Source organism: Globicephala melas, chromosome 10 (assembly GCF_963455315.2).
Source record: "Globicephala melas chromosome 10, mGloMel1.2, whole genome shotgun sequence".
Taxonomy (NCBI): Eukaryota; Metazoa; Chordata; class Mammalia; order Artiodactyla; family Delphinidae; genus Globicephala; species Globicephala melas.
The window spans coordinates 51,973,595-51,996,562 of record NC_083323.1 but is presented as its reverse complement, the minus strand read 5'-3'; the positions used below and the strand labels follow the sequence as shown (position 1 = coordinate 51,996,562).

General features: G+C 37.7%; 1 protein-coding gene across 3 annotated transcripts in view; it reads left to right on the top strand.

The window, feature by feature from the left end:
- SRGAP1 (SLIT-ROBO Rho GTPase activating protein 1) overlaps positions 1-22,968 on the top strand; it is a 276,149-nt gene that overhangs the window by 239,409 nt on the left and 13,772 nt on the right. For all 3 annotated transcript variants that reach the window (XM_030866395.3, XM_060306516.2, XM_030866397.3), the window contains 3 exons: positions 10,447-10,552; positions 13,303-13,527; positions 15,732-15,811. In XM_030866395.3, coding sequence (XP_030722255.1) covers positions 10,447-10,552; positions 13,303-13,527; positions 15,732-15,811 — 411 coding nt within the window. The remainder of the gene's footprint in view (positions 1-10,446; positions 10,553-13,302; positions 13,528-15,731; positions 15,812-22,968) is intronic.

Here is a 22,968-nt window from a genome sequence, read left to right as displayed (position 1 = left end):
GTAGATGTTGAATAGTCTGTCCCAACCCTACATTATTATAAGTCCTATTATTTTTAGTGCGTAATTTTGCAGAATGGGATGTTTTTCAAGAACACTTACTGGCACTATATATAACAACCCCCTTTCTTCCAACATCTAATCTGTTTAAAAGGGGGTTCCTGGCTATTATTGATTTATCTTTAGGCATGCATTTTCTCTTACCATGTGACCATGATATATCTTTTCTCTTGGATTGTCTGTGAATTATTTGAAAATGGTATATGTCATTCGTGATTATATCCTTTCGTTGATATTACAGACTTTTAATGATTTGGACCGTTGATTAATTGCCTGCAATGTTGCAAAACTTTCTCAGGATTCAAAGACTTGATTTTTGCATTCAGGAGGTTTAAAATCTACTGCAGGAGATAAGACATTTACAAATAAATGCAATCTAAGTATGTGATAGAAGCAAAAGATTTAGAAATGTTAGCAGAGAGAGAGAGGTTTCATGGAGATTGATTGCTTTGTCCATGTCATCTTCTAGCATCACCATAATTGGATTTGATTTTCCCTATTAAGGTAATTTCATGTGATAGTTATATCGTATAGAAAAACTTTCCTTTTCATCTTTTCTAAGAGTTTACATAAGTCTCTGGAACACCTACTACCTTTTGCTTACCTACTTTTGAATTGTTTGGGGAAAGATTTTTGTGTGTGTGTGGTGAGTTATTATTGTGCCATTTTTATGCCCCTAAATACCATGTTCTTTGGAAGCTTGCTTGCAAGTGTAGTAAAAGGGAATTTGTCTTAGCATTCTCTCTCTCTCTTTCTTTTTTTTCAGTGTGCACTCTTCATCCCCAATTCACTATAAATTTCTTTTTAAAAATTACTTATCTGGATGAAGACATCAAAGGCAGTCTAAATTTGAAATAAGCTTGATAGTATCTCCATTTCTCACCCAAGGATTTTGTTTTTGTTTTTGTTTTTTTGGTAAACCATCCACTTTGTGAATGGTTTTGTGAATGCTCCAGATCATACCCACACAGTCTGGGCAGCTTCTGAAATGTCCGTGTACTGTGGCTCTGAGGTTCCCTAGGGCATAGATCCAAGTGACTTGCTCTAGTAGACATGCTCAAGCAATTCATGGTTTTTCCTGACTGCCTTGGGGCTGTGAACCCAGAGGAAACATTTGCACTTCATTATGTGTTATCATTATGTGTTATTATTTAGGGGACTGTTTGGACACAAGCAAACTTTTATTAGGAGGGCAGATTTTTTAACCTATCACCAAACCAACATGTAGTCATTGTAGAAAACTTGAAAAATATTTAAAGAGCACATAGAGCAAAATACTGTCATACATAATGCCACTACCCAAAGAGAATCAATAGTGTGTACGCATTCTGATCGTTTATATTCATATACACACACAACTGTTTTTTTAATTTATTTTTTTATTGAAGTATAGCTGATTTACACTGTTGTGTTAATTACTGCTGTACAGCAAAGTGACTCAGTTATACATATATATGCATTCTTTTTCATATTCTTTTCCATTATGGTTTATCACAGGATATTGAATATAGTTGCCTGTGCTATACAGTAGGACCTTGTTGTTTATCCATTCTGTATATAACAGTTTACATCTCCTAATCCCAGACTCCCACTCCTACCCTCTCCCACCTCCCTCCCCCTTGGCAATCACCAGTCTATCATCTATGTCCGTGATTTTGTTTCTGTTTCATAAATAGGTTCATTTGTGTCATATTTTAGATTCCACATGTAAGTGATAACATGGTATTTGTCTTTCTCTTTCTGACTTACTTCCCTTAGTATGATAATCTCTAGTTGCATCCATGTTGCTGTAAATGGCATTATTTCGTTCTTTTTTATGGTTGAGTAGTGTTCCATCGTGTATATGTACCACCTCTTCTTTATCCATTCATCTGTCCATGGACATTTAGGTCACAACTGTTTTTAAAAGCCAAAGTGGTATAAATCCCCACTTGCCCATGCTGTCTTTGGAATTGACCCCAGTTCTAGACTGAGGTCTCTTTACCCATATTGCAATAGCTTCTAAATAAAATCTTCTTTTACCACTTTAAAAAAAAACAAAAAACAAAGTGGAACTGTACTCTCCTATTTGTAACCTACCTTCTTTTTGACTTATTTATTGTAGAAAATTTCAAACATCTACAAAAGGATACAGAAAGATATATTTATGTATAAATAATATAATCACCCCGCTTTAACAATTTCCATTTCTTAGCCAGTCTTGTCCCACGTATACCCCTTATATCATCCCTCTAACATCGATCATTTCATCTGTGTGTGTGTCTCTGGGAAATGGCAGTTCTTTTCTTTTTTTATACAACATAGCCACAATACTATTCTCATACCTTAAAAAAATAACAGTAATTCCTTAAAATCATCAAATAGCCAATCAGTGCTTTTTAAAAATAATTGTTTAATATGCAACTAATATGTGATTACTATAGAAAATTAGAAACTAAGTAAAACAAATCATCTATAATTCTTCTGCACAAAGATAATATTAACCTTTTTAATATCTCCCCAGATTTTTTTCTATATATATATATATCTATGTACTTTTTAAAGCAGCTTATTGAGACACAATTCTCATACCATACAATTTATCCATTAACGTTTGCAATTCAGTGGTTTTAGTATATTCACAGGATTATGAAAATCACCACAATCAATTTTAGTTAGAACGCTTTCCTGACTCCAAAAAGAAATCCCAATTAGCAGACACTTCCCGTTTACTCAAAACCACCAACAACCTCAGCGCTGGACAACCACTAATCTACTTTCTCTATATTTACCTATTCTGGCCATTTCATATAAATGGAATTATACAATATGTGGTCTTTTGTGACTGGATTAATTCATTTAGCATGTTTTCAAGGTTCATCCATGTTGTAGCATGTGTCAGCACTTTTTTAAATTGTCCAATAATATTCCATTATGTAGATATACCATAACTACATACTTTTGATAAAAACTGTATTATACCAAATGACTGCTAGTGAATGTAAGATTTCTTTTAGAGATGATGAAAGTGTTGACTGAAGTTACGGTTGCTCAATTCTGAGTGTACTAAAGACCATTGAATTAATACACTTCAAATACGTGAATTGTATCTCAATAAATCTGTTATTAAAAATTATAACATATTTGCTTTTTTAAACTTTTTAAATTTAATGATGTTATTAACATTTTCCCACATCACTAAGTATTTTTCAAAACATAGTTTTTAGTGTCCATATAATGGTTTTTATTTAACAAATCCCCTAGTTTTAGAAATTTAGGTTGTTTCCAGTGATTTTGTAATTATACAAAAATACCATGATGAACCTCTTGGTACATAAATTGGTTTGCCCATATCTGATCGTTTTATGTAAAAATCTTTTGAACTCTTTTCCTGGCGCTCCAGTGTGTGTTTTTGTTGCTAAAAATTCTTTTGGCTTTACTGCCATACATGGTAATTCTCTCTCTGAACTCTATAAATTTGTTTCATGCCTTATAATGATTTTCTCAAAGATTCCTTTTCTCCTTAAAAATGTTTAATAGGCTCAGTATTGGAACTGAACAGGTAAGGTTTCCTAGGCTAAGACTCAGTTTCTTCACTAACTTCAATATGGTAATTCAGCAGAAGGAGAGACATTATATATTTATATCTACAGTGTTGCTAGTTAACTAGGAAAGAGCACAGTGGCTCAATTCACAGAATCCAAATCTATTAATGGTTAATTAGAGAGATTTACAGGCAGTTCATTTCTTACCTAGAAGAACAGCTGGTAACTCATCTCAAGGCTAAGCTAAGATCCATCCACATGTACGAGAACATCTGTTTTTCTTTTCCTTTCATTCGCACACATACACTATTACACACAACTGATTGATACCCTGACATTATTAGCATCTAACACTGAACCTAAAAATACCCTGGAACTGTTAAATTCCCCTTGATTACTGCTTGTTGGGCTTTGGAGCTCAGAAATATCTGTGTACCTGCTCTTACATAAGCCATTTCTAAATATGGCCATCAAGGAATTTCCTTCCCTGTCTTTATACTTAAGGATAAATTTGCATCTTGTGTTATCTTACTTGTTTTCTGACACACACTTTTACAGATAGTGCCACAGAAGAACTGATATTTTCAGAGGAATGGCCATTTGAACTTTTTGTCGTTTTCTGAATCCACTTGTGTTTGGTGGTGAATTTTCCACGCACGTTTACATAGACGTGTCAAACCCCCATGCTGTGAAGTTGGCATCCTGACATGGGAACCTTGCAATGCTAGGGAAAGAACATAAATTAGCCTAGGGAGCTTTGAGCATGTGACCGAAATTGGATGAATGCCACTTTTACCTAATTACATGAGATGCTGAAACGTGGAAACAAAGGCCATCATAAAAGAAATCCAGATGAAATACTGATTTTCCTCACTGATGACTTTTCTGAGGAGAAGAAAACACCCATCTTTTCATGCAGCATAAAATTGTGAAAGACCATGTATTGCCACACTCAGAGCCAGGGGGGATGCACGTTAATCAGAGTATCTGTAGCAACCATAAATTTTGACCCGCTAACGGGACTCAGGAAAGTTAATGAGTCATTTACACAAGAGTGCGATTCCTGTAGGATGCATGCCGCAAGCCTGTTAAGCAGCCAGCCAGGTAACATCTGAGTCCTGCTCACAGCCGTCGTGGTCTGGCCTTTGGGAGGCATTGATTTGCTCCTACTTCAGGAATGCCAGCAATTCTGTTTTGCTTTCGTTTATGAATGCCTGCCTCACATGATTTTATTTAGTCTTCTTGGTGTCACTTTTTTATATTCCTATTGCTTTTCTCTCCTGAAATCTTCCTTTGCATCTCACAGAGCACCCCTCTGCCATTCTTTTTTTTATTGCAGTAAAAGAGACATAATGTAAAATTTACCATTTTAATCACTGTTAAATGTACAGTTCAGTGGCATTAAATACATTCACATTGTTTTGCAACTGTTACCACCATCCATCTCCAGAATTTTTCTTATCATGCTGTACTGAGACTCTACCCATTAAACTCCTCCCTCCCTCTAGCTTCTGACAACCACCATTCTACTTTCTGTCTCTAGGAATTTGACTACTCTAGGGACCTCATATAAGTGGAATTATACAGTATTTATGTATGGCTTTTTGTGTCTGACTTCACTTAGCATAGCATCTTCAAGGTTTATCCTTGTTGTAGCGTATATTAGAATTTCCTTCCTTTATAAGACTGAATAATATTTCATTGTGTGTACATACCACATTTTGTTTATCCACTCATCCATCAATGGACATTTGGGCTATTTCCACCTCTTGATTGTTATGAATAATGCTACTATGAAATTGGTATGTAAATATCTGTTCCCCAATTCTTTTTAAGTACAAAAAAAACAAAAACAAAACTGCCTTTAAGGAGCAGGGGAACTGAGTTTAGAACTCAGAAAGAGAAACAATAGGATCTTGAATTAAGATGAAGCCTCTTGGAAGTAATACCTGTATTCTCTTCTAGCCTAAAAATGACAGGCCCCCTATGGAATTTGACAAATATTAAAGATGAATACTACATTGAGTGGTTCCTTTTGCATTCTTTCCTTTCCTTTTGTGCTTTAACTCTAGGACCCCAAAACTAGCTTTAAGATGCTAAAACCCTCTCCCTGATAGTTGACCTTAACCTTAAACTGAGGGTTAGTTGGAGAATCAGTAGACTTAACTCTTGAAACACTCCAGATCTTCTGTAAACAATAGTAAAACTTTTTTGCTACTTTGTTCTTAATCATAACCCCTATATGACTTTGTATGTGGTTGGAAGAGAGTAAAGGGCATTGCCAATCAGGGGGCCCATTAATGGGACAGTTCCTTTTTACAATTTAATATTTACAGATATATATTAAACATTGTAATTATTTGGCTTGAGGTATGATATAAAATTATTCAAATTTTTTTTAATGACCAAAGGAATAGATGATAATCTCAATGTTTACTTTTAATAATGGGTCATAATCTGTATAATTTCACCTTTGAGAGTTTTTGTTTGTTTTTTGAGATAGTCTTTCTATATACAAGCATGCTAAATCATCTTTTTATCTTTAACTTAAAGCAGCAACAACAGTCATACTTTAAAAAGTCAGTTATCTTAGATAATAAACTTTTAACCAGTTAATTTCAGATATGAAACAATAATCCAATTATGCCTAAACCTATATAGCATTTATAGATGCAAAATTCACTCCACCAAACTCTCAATGCCTTGCAAATCATCTGTGGGTATTTCATCTTCCCTCTCCGTACAATGTGGGTTCTTCAGGTGTCCCATGAAGTTGTCATGAAAGATAAACCAATTTCCCTGGGACATGTTTTGGTCCTACTGACACTCTTGAGACTGAATTAGGTGGAAATGTTGATAACTTGATTACTGAGTTTTTGTGACCTTAGTAAACTTATGCACCTGTTTAACAACTTCTTTTAAAGTCTCATTCCCCTTTTTCAGAAAAAAGTCAAGACCGTTGTCTGGAAAGTATATTAAACAAAGTGCTTATACTTGATAGATGTGACACTGACCTTGTTCGTAGTATTGTAATTTTGTCCATTTTGAAATACTTTACAAATAAAACAGAATATAAATGTTTTACTTCAATATTACTGAAATTACACTATTATTAGTTATAGGTTTATGTTGAAAACTTGTGTTACAAAAATGTTCATTGGATGATAATGTTTGACTTACATTCTTTTTTCTCTTTATTTTTTATCGAAGTATAGTTGATTTACAATATTGCATTAGTTTCAGGTGTACAGCAAAGTGATTCGGTTATTTCTTTTTCAGATTCTTTTCCATTATGGTTTATTACAAGATATTGAATATAGTTCCCTATGCTCTACAGTAGGTCCTTGTGTTTGACTTACATTCTTTTTTTTTATGCTTTTTTTAACATCTTTATTGGAGTATAATATCTTTACAATGTTGCGTTAGTTTCTGCTGTATAACAAAGTGAATCAGCTATACATATATATATATCCCCATATCCCCTCCCTCTTGCATCTCTCTCCCACCCTCCCTATCCCACCCCTCTAGGTGATCACAAAGCACCAAGCTGATCTCCCTGTGCTATGTGGCTGCTTCCTACTAGCTATCTATTTTACATTTGGTAGTGTATATATGTCCATGCCACTCTCTCACTTCGTCCCAGCTTACCCTTCCCCATCCCTGTGTCCTCAAGTCCATTCTCTATGTCTGCGTCTTTATTCCTGTTCTGCCCCTAGGTTCTTCAGAACCATTTTTTTTTTTAGATTCCATATATATGTGTTAGCATACGGTATTTGCTTTCCTCTTTCTGACTTATTTCACTCTGTATGACAGACTCTAGGTCCATCTACCTCACTACAAATAACTCAGTTTCATTTCTTTTTATGGTTGAGTAATATTCCATTGTATATATGTGCCACATCTTCTTTATCCATTCATCTGTCGATGGACACTTAGGTTGCTTCCATGTCCTGGCTATTGTAAATAGAGCTGCAGTGAACATTGTGGTACATGACTCTTTTTGAATTATGGTTTTCTCAGGGTATATGCCCAGTAGTGGGATTGCTGGGTCATATGGTAGTTCTATTTTTAGTTTTTTAAGGAACCTCCATACTGTTCTCCATAGTGGCTATATCAATTGACATTCCTCCCAACAGTGCAAGAGGGTTCCCTTTTCTCCACACCCTCTCCAGCATTTATTGTTTGTAGATTTTTTAATGATGGCCATTCTGACTGGTGTGAGGTGATGCCTCATTGTAGTTTTGATTTGCATTTCTCTAATGATTAGTGATGTTGAGCATCCTTTCATGTGTTTGTTGGCAATCTGTATATCTTCTTTGGAGAAATGTCTGTTTAGGTCTTCTGCCCATTTTTGGATTGGGTTTTTTTTTGATATTGAGCTGCATGAGCTGCCTGTATCTTTTGGAGATTAATCCTTTGTCAGTTGCTTCGTTTGCAAATATTTTCTCCCATTCTGAGCGTTGTCTTTTCATCTTGTTTATGGTTTCCTTTGCTGTGCAGAAGCTTTTTTAAGTTTCATTAGGTCCCATTTTTGTTTTTATTTCCATTCCTCTAGGTGAGTCAGAAAGGATCTTACTGTGATTTATGTCATAGAGTGTTGACTTACATTCTTTTTGAGAGTTTCTGAAATCCATTTTCTCAAAGGTGTTAGCTACAGTTCCAGCTACAGCATACTCAAAGTTGGGAATGAAAGTGATTTTTCCCAGGAATTCTGATAAACTATTTGTTGTTTTGCAAACTCCTCAGTGGTTAAGTGAGAATATTCCTAATATTTTTTCCCCATCTTTTCACCCGTGGAAAATAAATGAAAATACCTTATTAACGTGGTGGTTTGATAATAAGTGGAAAGCAGCTGGAGTCAGCACTCAAGATTCCAGGGAAATGAGGCTTGGCGTGAGTAGTTCAGGCAGTGGTTCTCAACCTTGGCTGCATAAAAGAATCTTAGGCATCAGCCTTTTAATAAAATCTTCCTAAGTGATTCCAAGTCAAGGTTAAGAACTGCTGGTTTAAGAGGAATTAGAAAGGGAAACTTGAGTTAGGAGAGTATTATGATGGTCCAAGTTAGAAATAATAAAGACTTCAGTTAGGAAGTTAGCAGTGAGATATTCAGTGGTAAAAACAACAGGACTTATGTCCCAGACAAGGGAGAAAAATGAAGCAAAGATACCATCTTCATAGACGTGATGGTCCTAACCTTGAGACTGGATGAGGTTGCCATGGAAGAGAACCAAGAAGAGATCCTTAAAGGATAACTACATTCATGGATGGGAGAGGGTCCAAAAACCTGAGAAGTGGGAGGAGAATCAATTGGCTGTAGTGGTAGAAGCTGAGGCCTGAGATTTTCAAGTAGGATATATGATTATCTCAAGAGCAATTAAGAACAGTGTAGTAACATTAAATCATAGTAAGCTTCAAAATGTTTTTGAAATAGTCTCTGAAATATTTCTCTCAAATGTATGTTTATTGGGTATCTTCGAAGTTATACTTTATAGGGACTTCTCTGGTGGCACAGTGGTTGAGAATCCACCTGCCAGTGCAGGGGACACGAGTTCGATCCCTGGTCCAGGAAGATCCCACATGCCACGGAGCAACTAAGCCCGTGTGCCACAACTACTGAGCCTGTACTCTAGACCCCGGGAGCCACAACTACTGAAGCCTGTGCACCTAGAGCCCGTGCTCCACAGCAAGAGGAGCCACTGCAATGAGAAGCCTGTACACCGCAACAAAGAGTAGCCCCTGCTCGCCGCAACTAGAGAAAGCCCGCACAGCAGCTAAGACACAACACAGCCAAAAATAAATAATTTTTTTAAAAAGTTATACTTTATAAAGGTACTTTGAAATCCAAGAAAGATAACCAGACTTATGAAATAGAAAACAGTTTCTAATTCTAGTTCCACCTTTCTAGCCAGCTGACCTTGGGTAAGCCACTTACCCAGTGCTCATTTTGCTAGCCCAGTGAATGGCGATGCTAAGTGCTTGCCCTGCCTACTCCACTGTATTGTTTTTTGCATTAAATTAGATAACAGATGTGAAAATGTGTTGTAAAATGTAGACCAGTATACAGAAAATGGATTATTAGCACTAACCTTTTTGCTGTTATTCACAACACTTTAGTATTGAGAAGCTTTGGACAATTTATATTCCTAATAAAGAGGTAAAATAATACTAGGAAGTCCAAGGTCACCTTCTGTTCAGGGAGCTCACCATCCCACAGGGAAAACAGGATAAGGAAATACATAACTATAAACACCAGGGCAAAAGTTCTGTGAGAGCAGGAATCATGTCACTAAGGTATTTCCAATGCCTAACTTAGTGCTTGAAACCTAGTAGGCTCTCCTAAAATATTTATTTTTAAAATTTGATGAAGTAATACAAGGTAAAAGGTCATATAAATAAAATATTCGGATAGTTTTGAGGAAGAGGAGATTCAAAACCTGGCACATTGCGTGAATAATAGTAAAAGACAAATATATGATGAATTAATGAATCGTGGAGAGGGAGAGGTGTCATGTCCCAAAAAAGTCACCTGAGTTAATATGCAGCAAAAAGGAGTTTAAACCATATCAGATGCAAAATGTAGAAATAGCAGCAGGTGAAAAAGGATTTTTAAATTCAGAAGACTCTAAGTTGCTAAAGGCCAAGACCACGGACATCAGAAAACAGTGATGGGTCAGAGGAGACACCCTCGGAAATGGTGGTACACCCAAGCTGATCACTTATTTGCTTTATTGGTTACGACTGCATCTCACCCAAAGGCAAAAGCATTGCTTATGTTCAGATATGTACCTGAAATTTGGGTGCTAGAGTGTTCTGCTTTAAATGTGGCCAGTGAAAGCATCCTGATCATGTGCTCTTCTGTCTATAGGAATAGATAATCTCTATGAGAGGGCGCTTCACATCCGCAAACTCCTCCTGACCTTGCCCAGGTCGGTCCTTATAGTGATGAGGTACCTCTTTGCCTTCCTCAATCAGTAAGTACCATAATTCTCTGCCAAAATGCTCATCTTAATTCCATTTGCACCCCTCTGAGTTCTTTGTTCTTGGATTCTGTAACATGTGCGTTGGGTTCCATTTATCAGCAGAGTTGAAGAGGAAATGATTGAATAGAGACTGAAGGTACATTTTTCCTCAGCAGATCAAAGTCATTGTGTGACCTACCTTAAATAAGCCTGTCACCAGATGCAGAAACTGTGGCCATAATTGCAAAAATATACAAGTATTACTAAAAAGAGCACTTTTCAGTGAATTACCTGTTTTTCCAACTTCCATACAAAGCCAATGTCATGAATGTTTTGTTAAAATGATGTAAACCACCTGCTCACTGCAGAAAATTTCTGTGATTTTTAAAGTTGTAGTCAGGGAAGGAGGGAAAGTGTAGGTGAGATTTATACACAAATCCAAAAAAGAATTTTCTGCAAATTCAGTATAATGAGACCTTGTCAAAAAGATGATATTTCTAAAACATTCTCTAAAACAATGTAACAGAAATCTTAAAACTCACTGCATTATTTTCAAGGAATCTTTACTCTTTTAATTTAGGCAACTTGATTTTCAGTTGTGTCACTTGTAGATACATGGGCTCCATTATAAGAACATCTTCCCCAGGTCCTATCTAAGAGCCCCCTTGCACTTCAGTGTTTCAGTTAAATAACTGGAAATTTAAAATCCAGGCAGAGTAAGCTTGGGCAAATGCTTTCTCACTCCAGCATGAATTCTCCCTTCTTAAAATTAGGATATTTTCTCTTCTCTATTTCACTGGAAGTTTTAAGTTCTTAAAAGCCATGGGGATTTATTACAACCCTGCTAACTCTTCCTGAAGTCACACCCATTCAGGCTGACCCCCTGCAAGCCAAGTATCCTAAAATAGGGAAATGCTGGCAAGGAACCATACAGAATGGAGCTAAAGCATTCACAAATGACATTTGTACAGAAGTCACCCCTGGAAATTAGCAGTATCTAGAGAGATGGGTATAATCTAGTTTAGGTTAAATACATCCTGTAAATTTTTACCTTTAAATAAGCCAAGTCACCCAGGCAATTGTAAAAATCTGAAGATTGCATGTGCCTCTCCTTCCCCAACATGGAGCACCTTGCATCCCTGCTGGTCCTCTCCATGCTGTCCCTACCAAATTTTCCTGACACACCTGAGCGAAACCAACTGTGAACGAATAAACCACAATGGATTAGGAAAGCAGACTGACCATGAACCAAGAAAGTTCTCAAAACCTGAATCTAATTCACCGTGTATCTCAACAGAATGGCCACCGTGCCATTCGTCAGACGATTGGCATTGCTTCCAGCGTTTCTGCCCAAAGATGCCCCTTGGTCCCCTGCATCTGCCTTCATGCAGAGGCAAGGCCCAGCCTCTAGGATAGGATGCTCGGGACAGGAATTTTGGGAAAAGAAACTATTCTCTTTCAATTGTAAAATCAAAACATGTATGTAACGTTTTTATGTCAAGTTTTTGCTCTTCAAGCCAGCACAAAATTAAAGACCCAGAAAGACTGTGACTCTCCCCATTGAGCTTAAGTGGGTCTTTTGAAAATTAGACCATTCTTATTCTGAATCTCACTTTTCCTTCCTGCATTCATTTTCAAGATGATCTGTAACATGATCACTGGCTGTTATTTGTGAACTGTTTTTAAGATTTTATGTTGGAGAAATGGCAGAAGAGAAAGACATATGTTACCTGTGGAAATCATGCTTTTGTATTTTCCACTTTCTAGGCTATCTTATTTCCAAAACAGGGTGAAGTATCATGTCACATGGTATCTCAGTTTCTTTGTGTCTGTCAACATCTCACAAATATAGAGTCTCTTTTTTTCTCCTTCCATTTGTCATCTGTTCACCTGGATTTTACATTTCCTTTCAATGTTGACATTCTATACACTGAAAGGTAGATTCTCTGGATTCTCCCTGGAGCAGTACCTTGCCCATGTGTTACGAGGCATAGCAGTAAAGGGCTGGCTTATTTTCAGTCACCTGTGGGAAATATCTCACAAATAGCCATTGGATTGGATTTAGAAATTAGTACTAGGCAACTGGAAATCTCCTCAGAGTTTGTAGCTTACCAGCTTTAAGTGGAATGCAAGAATTGAGGATTCTGTTCCCCTTCTCTTGCACTTGTGTGTTTTATGACACTGGTTGTCACCTAGTGTTGGTAGTCTTACCCAAAAGCAAATTACAAAGCCTGGAGTTGCTTGCTTTCTCACAGCGGGTACAAAGAAAAGGCGATTTGTTTTCCTCCAGACTCTCCTCAAGATTTATGGGAAAAAACTGAAATCTGAGATGTTTTCGGTTCGTTGGAGAACAATTTTAAAGATCTCCATAAAGCTTTATAGAGATCACTGCTGCCCCTCCCAGATTTACCTGAGCAGCATTTACAGCCGGACCATAATGTTTACAAATGAAACTCATTTACTTGATCCTTGTCTCCATTGTAGTAGAGATTATCTTAAACTCCCTTGTGGCTTTAAAAAATACCACTTAAGCAAACAGGATTTATGTTCCCCTTTCAGTTTCTACCAAGTTGAAAGGTAAGTCGCTTTACTTACTTTGGAATTTGCTGAGCCACCTTAAAGCAGGATGGAATATCATTTTATTCTAATAATAAAAACCAAATAAAATCTTTTAGATCGGTATTTTTAGAATAGGAAGTATCTTATTAAACATTGATTTTCTTTTTTTCTCATGTTAACTCCTTTCTTGCCTCTCTTTGTAGTCTTTCACAGTACAGTGATGAGAACATGATGGACCCTTATAACCTGGCCATTTGCTTTGGACCCACATTGATGCCTGTCCCAGAAATACAGGATCAAGTGTCCTGCCAGGCTCATGTGAATGAGATTGTCAAAACCATCATCATCCACCATGAGACTATTTTCCCAGATGCTAAAGAGCTGGATGGCCCTGTTTATGAGAAATGTATGGCTGGAGATGACTATTGGTAAGTCCAAGAATTTTAGTCCTTCTCCCCCTGGAAGAATTATGGAAGTACAGATATCAACTTAATTAAGAAAAAGAACACTGACTATAGGCTGCCAGTGCTTCCAATTTAAAAACAAAAGCAGCAGCAGCAAGAACACTTGAGATACATTAGAATACTAAAATCCATGACAACACTGGCTTCTTATTATGGAATTTCATATTCATCCCTCTCTTTTCCCCAAGCATGACATCTTTATAGATATATCCATCCTATCATGACTTTTGTAGAGAATGATTTTGATATATAGAGCTCTGTTAATTTTTACTATTATATCAAGAAAAGATAACTGATTGAATTGACAGATTTTATTTTTATTCCTAAATAGTTTTGATTCTATATAAAGTATTTCAAAATTCTCATTTAAAAGGAGCGCCGTCAACCAAATGTGTTTTCATTCTTCCTTATTTTCATTCTTACAAATAAATGTCATCCTAACCAGTTATGGTCACTCTGAGCAAATTTATTATTATATTGTTGGGATAAAAATGTTTTAACATGGCATTGTAGTCACCTCCCAATGAAGTATAAAAATGAGAGATATAGTCCATTGAACAATCCCAAAGGTAAGGAACCCTAAAATGTTTATGTTCACTGTTTGATATATGAGTGCTAGCTTCTAAGAAATCATATACAATCAATGTGGTTTTGACTCCTTGAGCCCCTACCGCGTGCCAGCTTCTCAGTGCATATGATCTCTTTTATTCCTCACAACCACTCTACCAAGTAAGTTAAGAGAGGCCGAGGAGCCTGTCCAATGGCTAGTGGTTACTGGACGCAGCCCAAGTCTTGTCTGATTCCAAAGTCCACACGAGTCTTCCCACTCAGCAGCTGCCTCCCAGCCTACCTCGGAAACTGCTTTGTGCAGCTCCGACTAAGGAGAAGCTGGAAATAAATTTGTCTAAGTCCTTCATTCTGGACCCTCCTCGGGACACTTTGTTTCCCACTGCCTTCCTGGAGATGAAGTAGAAGTAGAATAAGTAAGTGAAAGATCTAAATAACTCAGAGTACACTTATTTTTTACTTAAACGACAGTATATTCTTAAACCACATATCCTATGCCTTAAGAAAATTGAGAGTTGACTATTTCCACAAGTACTGCTAAATTAACAATAAAGCATGATAGATTCTAGTTTTATAGTATATCTAGCAATTTTATGTGAAACTCAATTTTAAAATATTTACTTGAGCACTTACTACATGCACATACTGACTAAGCTTGGCTCTGGGAAGATAAATGAATAAAACTCAGCCCTGGTGAGATTCAGAATTTTATTTTCCTAGTTGTATTTGTTTCAAGGCCAGTGTCAGTCATGTTTGGTATTTCCAAATATTCAGAGCTATGTCAGTAAGTTGTCTTGTTCATTGTATCACAAAGCAAGTATGTGGATGTCTGGTCGATATTACTTGATGCGTTGTATTCTAGAACTTTTGTGGTTGCTGCATTTTTACAAACAGGGTAAAAGCCCCATAATGAAGAGTCTTGCAGCCAGTAACACGTGCTTGATTATGTCCTTCTCCCATACATAGTGTTTTTTATGGGTATCGCTCATTTTAAACAGAAAGTCAGTAATATAGTAGTCATCCCTGTTCCCCAATGCCAGCAATATAAGTGGGCTTTTACAGTAATGTCAGGTTTGTATTTGTAACCATTTGCATTCCATTTATCAGCATACATTTGAGAAGAGATAGTGGTAATGTTAAAGGATAAAATCCGACTCTCGGATACAAAAATGAACATGTGTCTAGAAAAGTTAAAAAAGATACTACAATCAATTCAAAGCAGAAACCGAAGAGCCATCCATTTTTATGCAGTAGGGAATATTGAAATGAATTTGCAAAAACTGGTGTATCCATGGGGCAATAATCATATTCCACTAGAATTCAACAAATTTTCATTTTTATGGATAAGAATTATTTGTAATACTATCAACTTCCTACAAGTTAATTTTGTCTTTACAGATTTGTAATGTGTTAAAGGTGAAGGTACATACATTCCCATAGCATTAGAGAATCCTAGAGGCTCCAGCATTCCACTGAAAGGCTGTCCAGTAACTCCTTTGCCATTCCAAAGTCTTATTTTTTTTTTTTTTACAGTAGCAATTGTTCATCTTTGAAATGCTTTCCACTTTGGCTTCATATGAATTTCTATTTCCGCTCCTCAGCGACAGCCCATACAGTGAGCACGGTACATTGGAGGAAGTGGATCAGGACGCTGGTACAGAGCCCCACACCAGTGAAGACGGTATGCATTTGTGCCCATGCTACTATAAAATTAGTCTTTATATCCATTTTTTAAGAATTGCTTATGATAAGAATTCAGTAGATACAAAAGAATACTTACTACATATGTGTAAAGTGCGAAGAATAACATTACAATGAACACTTGTGGAACCACCACCAAGTTTAAGAAAAAGGTATCATTACCTTTGCGCTTTCCTGAACCCATTGCCTTCTTTACCCCTCCAGGGTAACCACTATATGTTTGTACTTTTAAGTGATTTATTGTTTCATTTTCTATTTTCTTTAACGTTTCATAAATGGAATCATATGTATATACTTTTCATGATTTTTTTCTACTCAGTATTATGTTTCTGAAATTCATCCATTGTTGCATGCAGTTATAATCATTTATTTACCTATATTCCATTGTATTTATTTTATTATTGATGAATATGTGAGGTGTTTTCTATTTTTTTGCCATTAAAAACAGTGTACCTATGAATATTTCAAACATGTATCCTACTGCAAATGTAGAGTTTCTCTAGGATATACACACATAGGAGTAGCATGTCTTCAACTTTACTACATACTGCCGAACTATTTTTGATAATGGTTGTAAGGATATCCACTCCCACCAGCAGTGTCGCAGCCTTTCAGTTGTACATAGTCATCAACACTTGATTTTTTTTTCCTTTATTTTTTTTTGCTGTGTCAGGTCTTAGCTGTGGCACACAGGATCTTCGTTGAGGCACGTGGGATCTTTCATTGCGGCGTGTGGTCTCTTCGTTGCAGCACTGGGGCTTCTCTCTAGTTGTAGTGTGCAGGTTTTCTCTCTCTAGTTGTGGCGCACAGCCTCCAGAACGCGTGGGCTCTGTAGTTTGCGGCACACGGGCTGTCTCATTGAGGCACGTGAGCTCAGTAGTTGTAGCCCATGGGCTTAGTTGCCCCGCAGCATGTGGGATCTTAGTTCTCTGACCAGGGATCAAACCTGTGTCCCCTGCATTGGAAGGTGGACTCTTTACCACTGGACCACCAGGGAAGTACCAACACTTGACTTTATAAAATATTGTAATCTTTGCCAATATTGTCAGTGTGTAATGGCATCTCATTGTGATTTTAATTTACATTTCTCTGATTACTGACGAAGATGTTGTTTTAAAATATAGTGTATTAATAGAAAATTTGAGGTATGGTAAGGCCAGCAGATTGGGAGATGATCGCCATTGAAAAGATAATTTGATACAGTTCCTAAGAGGAGGGGACACATCACACCTGAGGGAGCCAAGGAAAGCACCAGGGTCAGTCAGGAGGCAGAGGGAGAGGAACAACTGGGTAAGAGCTTTTATTGTGGTTTCCACAGAAAGGAACATGAGAGGCAGGGTAAGCAGGGTTAGGATTGCCTAGTTTGAATAACTTCAGTGGGCTCTGGGGCTGTCTCTGGTTGTCTGGTACCTGGCTCTGAAGTGATTGGGGCAGACAGATAGTGGCCCAAAGTGTGAGAGCCCCAGAGAGAAGGTGGTTGGGATATAGGCTCTGGATTGGTTGGTTTGTATTTGAAAAGCACATTCCAGGTGAGTTGTTGACCGTCCCTAGGAATTGGCTAACCCTGGGAGGGACAGTCCCTCCAGGGGCAGCAAGGCCTCAGAGGTCACACTACAGAAAATGAAAAACATGGTTAATACAGATATACTAATTTTTGTATGTTTAGATTTCTTCTTCGTAAAATTCCTATCTTTTGCCCATTTAGGGCCCACTTGCCCACTATCATTTTCTCTGGGCTTTTTTTGCTTAGTTTAGTTTAGTTTGGCTTTGTTTTTTTCTTATTTATAAGAGCTCTTTGTGAGTCTGGATCGGGTCTTTTATTGGATATATGATTTGAAAATATCTTCCGCTCTGTAGTTTGTCTCTCATGTGCTTATTGTATCTTTTGCCAAACAGAGAATCTTAATTTTAAAGGCGCTGAATTTACCAATCTTTTCCTTCATGGTTGTTTCACTTTGCATCTCCTTTAAGAAATCCTGTGCCCTGAGGTTAATGAAGAAGTTCTTCCATATCCTCTGCTAAATCCTTTCAGGTTTTGTTTTTCACACACAGGTCTTAATTCTACCAGGAATTTATTTGGAGGTATGGTGTGAGGTAGGGATTTGTTCCCTTTTTTCTCCGTATGGGTGCACAGTTGTCCCCACTGTCCCAGCCTTACTTGTCCTTTCTCTACTGCTCCACACCTTTATCATAAATCAAGTGTCATCTCTGCATGAATCTGTTTCTGGGCTCTGTTCTTTTCCATGGGTCCACTTGTCTATCCCTACACCCCTGTCTTAATTTTGATACCTTTTAATAAATCTTAACATGTGGCAAATCAAGACCTCTGAATTTGTTCCTCTTAACAATTCTTGGCCTTTTTCACTTAAATTTTAAACTCAGTTTTTCAAGTTCTTGAAACAAACAAGGAAAAAAAAACCTAAAGACCTGTTGAGGTTTGGACTGCCATTGCACTGATCCTACATACATTAATATGAAAAAAATTGATATTTTAAAATATTTAGTCTTCCAATCCACAAACACCTTTCTAGTTACTTAATGTCTCCCATTAAACTTTTATACTTTTCTCTGTAGTAATCATTTTTTGTCTCTCTGACTTCTTAACTTTAATATTTAACATTACTTTTTGACACTTTTTTAATGTGAACATATAAAGCGGTCGGTTTTTTCTTAGTACCTCTTTAGCTGTATGCATAAGCCTTTTATTCTCTCTTTAGCTGTGACTAATCTGCTTTAAACCCATTTACTGTGCTTTTATTTTTAATTTTTTTTTCTACAAGTTCTGTTCAGTTTACTTTCACATCTACTTGGTCGGTTGCTCTTACGATATTAATCCTTTCCATTGTTTTAGATTATGTGTCTAATCATGCTAATAGCTGAAGTCTTCCTGGATCTGTTTTTGTCGGCTTTGCTCATTGAATCTTATTTCCAGTGTGTTTTATAAATTTTTTTACCTATTTCTTAGAACTTCATGGAATTCCTTTATGTTGAGTTGAAGGTATGTCCCCTCCAGAGAGGGTTTTCATATACTTCTGCCTGGTGCATAACCAGCCTGGGACCACAGTAGATTTTTAGTCTGAGATTGTTTCAGACCACCCAGGTAGTGTGAACTTAAACTGCAAACCTGCCAGAGGACTGAAACGTGGTTGGGATTCTCTAAGGTGATTTGTTTCCCAAGGCTTGAGATAGATTATTTCCTTAAGTCCAAAGTTGGTGTGGTTACATCTATGGAGAAGTATGGAGAGTGAGAAGGGAGGAAGATTTCAGAACTAGAAGTCCACTGTGACACAGAGAGTTTGATCCTTTGGTGGGGCTTAGATTCTCCACACTGGGCAGCCCCTGGACCTAGTCTTTTGTGCAGAATAAAGTTTAAGTTAACCAGGCAGGGAAAATTCCCTCCAGGCAAACTCTGACTTAACATATTCTAGTGTTCTGTTTACCTTGGTGGGTTCCCACATTCACCAGGTTTTTGGTCTTTAATATTCCTCACAGTCATAATTAATGTGATTACAAAGATTTTTTTTTAATCCAGCATTTTTAGTTGATTTCAGCAGGAGGGTTTTCAGGATGTCTAGGTCTACCCTGTGCTATAAAAAAAAAAAAAAAAAAGTTTATTTGTGTGTTTTTTTAATATATATATTAATTTATTTTATTTATTTATTTTTGGCTGTGTTGGGTCTTCGTGGCTGCACACGGGCTTTCTCTAGTTGTGGAGAGTGGGGGCTACTCTTTGTTGCAGTGCACGGGCTTCTCATTGCAGTGGCTGCTCTTGCTGCAGAGCACGGGCTCTAGGCATGCGGGCTTCAGTAGTTGCAGCACGCAGGCTCAGTAGTTGTGGCTCATGGGCTCTAGAGCGCAGGCTCAGTAGTCGTGGTGCACGGGCTTAGTTGCTCCGCGGCATGTGGGATCTTCCCGGACCAGGGCTTGAACCCGTGTCCCCTGCATTGGCAGGCGGATTCTCAACTGCGCCACCAGGGAAGCCCCTGTGTTTTTAAAAGTAGGATAAATTGACATTTTTAGAACTTAAGTTAGAAGAAACTAAAGTGAGAGCTTCTATTTCTGTGGTATTGCTTTTGAAGGTCTCTGAGCCCTCCCTCGGCCACTCTCCATTCTTCTGTCTTGAGTTTCTGTGTTTCTTTGTGATTCATTCCTTTTTCACTGATGACTTGTGAGTGTTTCCTTGCTTGCCCCAGTGGCAGGAAAAGCCCAAGACAAAGCCCCAGCCATCTCTCTTTCCAAGCATCTGTCTTACCACCGCACCATCTGGCAGTTGTTCTTACCTCTTGGCTACAAAAGAGCAGCTTTGCTGAGGGCTCTGTGTTTGAGATAATATTTTGATCATGTTCACCTGATTTTGCTGGAAAGAAAAGCATTGCTTACAAAGGACAGAGACCCTTGCCCGCAGCCAGAAAGTCCTGTAACTAAATTAACTGGAGTGTTGATTGTCTTTTTGATCATCTAGGTATTGTGTTTTCTTTTCTCTGTCATGGTATCACTAGAGAGTAGCTTTTGTTTCCAAAAGACAGGCTGTCACAGAACAGAATCATCGTCCGCAAGGGCAGTGGGTAACAGATCTAGGAGAGAAAGTGTCAGGGACAGCAAGGTCCCAAAGGGGTAGTGTGATGTACTAGCACTTTGTATAAAATTACAAGAAATGGAAATATAAGACTTGATAGCACCAGGCAGTCAGAAAATCAGCTTTGTTGAATTTTCTTTCCCTTTGCACAAAATTGTAATTGCCTTGTAGGAAAATGAAGTTATCGTGTTCACCCTTATTAATGTTGTTATTGGTAGCAGTAGCATTCTACAAAGTCTCTGCAGGACCTTAAAGGACTGTGTAACCCTATATGAAAGGGGTATGGTGTGTCTCCATGCCCTGAGATCGATTTGCTCTGCAATGATGAGACTCAGATGTGTATAAATAGCTTATTGACACTTGACTGTGAAATTTCTCTCATGGGAGTGGAAAGAGTCAAAATAATGAAATTGCTCAGAATTACTAGTTGATGTAGTAGGATTACCAGTAAAGTGTACTTCTGATCCATCTGGTCATTCTTTTAAAACGTCTTTACATTTGAATTATATAAGCAGAGTCTGATAATCTTGTTGCTAGTTGTTTCCAAAAACAAAAAGAGATAATGAGCATAGAGGGCATGATGATGAAATTATGATAAAATTTGTATATATCTATTAAATAGTCTTAAATCGCCCTTGGCCAGTGTTGACAGTGTAAGACTGAATGGCATTAAAGAATATTAATAGTTCTCTCTTCTTTTCCCTTTGACAGGTACATAGGTTGTATGCTATGTTTTGCTGTTATCTTTCCACTTTCTTTCAGTAAAACAATTTAAACATATGGGTGTGTCACATAAGAATTTGCAAACTACATATCACGAAGCTCTTTTTGGCATGAGTTCATTGGCATGACTTCACTCCTCTGTGGATGTTTATTTGTGTCCCCTGTACCACAGACAGGTTGATTTCTGTCCCCCAGAGCAGTGGTTCCCAACCTTTTTGGCACCAGGGACCGGTTTCGTGGAAGACAATTTTTCCACAGACCAGGGGCGGGGGAATAGTTTCAGGATGATTCAAGCACATTACATTTATTGTGCACTTTATTTCTATTATTATTACATTATAATATATAATGAAATCATTATACAACTCACCATAATGCTGACAGGAGGCGGAGCTCAGGTGGTAGTACGAGCAATGAAGATGTAAGTACAGATGAAGCTTTGCTCGCTCACCTGCCGCTCACCTCCCGCCGTGCCGCCGAGTTCCTAACAGGTACTGGTCCGTGGCCTGGGGGTTGGGGACCCCTTCCCCAGGGAGAACTGGGGTAAAAAAAATTGGCATCTGTCATTTCAGTTCAAGCAGGATTTATTCTTTACATGCAAGTTTAGAACAGACTATAAAGTCAGTCTCCTTGAATAAAAGTTCTGTTTCCTCCTCTGTGAGCAGACTTATGGATATTTCATAAAGCTGCTATTGTTTTATTAAAATATAATTTTAGGATGGACTATCAGAGTGTTAACATACGATCTAAAAGTTATCAGTTATTAAAGGACTTAAACTATTGTTTTAAAATTATTTTTACACCTACTTTGCTGAGAAGTATACTATGTGCAGATCGTGTTGTGGTTCTGCCATATGAAATATCATTCACCTTAAATATTATCCACTAGCAAAAAGATGGGGCTTTTTTTGTGTGTCTTTATTTTAAACATAGAGCTGAAATTCACCCAGGCCCTTCATATAAGGTAAACCCTAAGCTTTTTCAGTATGTTTGTTGATTTTCATGCTCTTGCCATCCCAGAGGATGTTTGAATTTATCAAGTGAGAAAGTTTAGCTGGCTATCCAAGGATTTCTTGTGCAGTTATTTCATAGAAGTACAACAGATATTGAAGATATTGCAGTAAACTTTGGGAAGCAATAAACTCTTAAATGGAAAGGTTTGTTACCAAGGGAAATAGAAGATAAAAGTTCCTTACAAAATATTTGACAGGCAGGTTTTAATCTATTACGTGTGCATATATTCTAGAGTATTTGGAAAGTGATACATGCTCAGTTTTTAGCAAATGAGGTATCGTTCATTGCATAGACAGATTTCTCTAAGCATATGCCACTTGTACTGACCCTTTTTTGTTCTGTTTCTTGCTAATTAGCAGTTTACTCACCTATTATAATTTTATTTATTTTTGGCTGCGTTGGGTCTTCATTGGTGCGCGCGGGCCTTCTCTAGTTGTGGAGAGTGTGGGCTACTCTTCGTTGTGGTGCGCATGCTTATTGTGGTGGCTTCTCTTGTTGCGGAGCACGGGCTCTAGGTTCACGGGCTTCAGTAGTTGTGGCACGTGGGCTCAGTAGTCGTGGCACACGGGCTTAGTTGCTCCGCATCACGTGGGATCTTCCCAGACCAGGGCTCGAACCTGTGTCTCCTGCATTGGCAGGCAGATTCTTAACCACTGTGCCACCAGGGAAGCCCTACTCACCTACTGTTGGTAGCAGGGATGGGGTGATGGTGGGAGAGGGGAGATAGGATCATAAAGCCCCCGATTCAGGGCTTTTTGCAATGAGCTGGATCACAAAAAGCAACTCTTGTAGTTGTTTTGAGTAGTTTGTCCTCTTATTTGCCT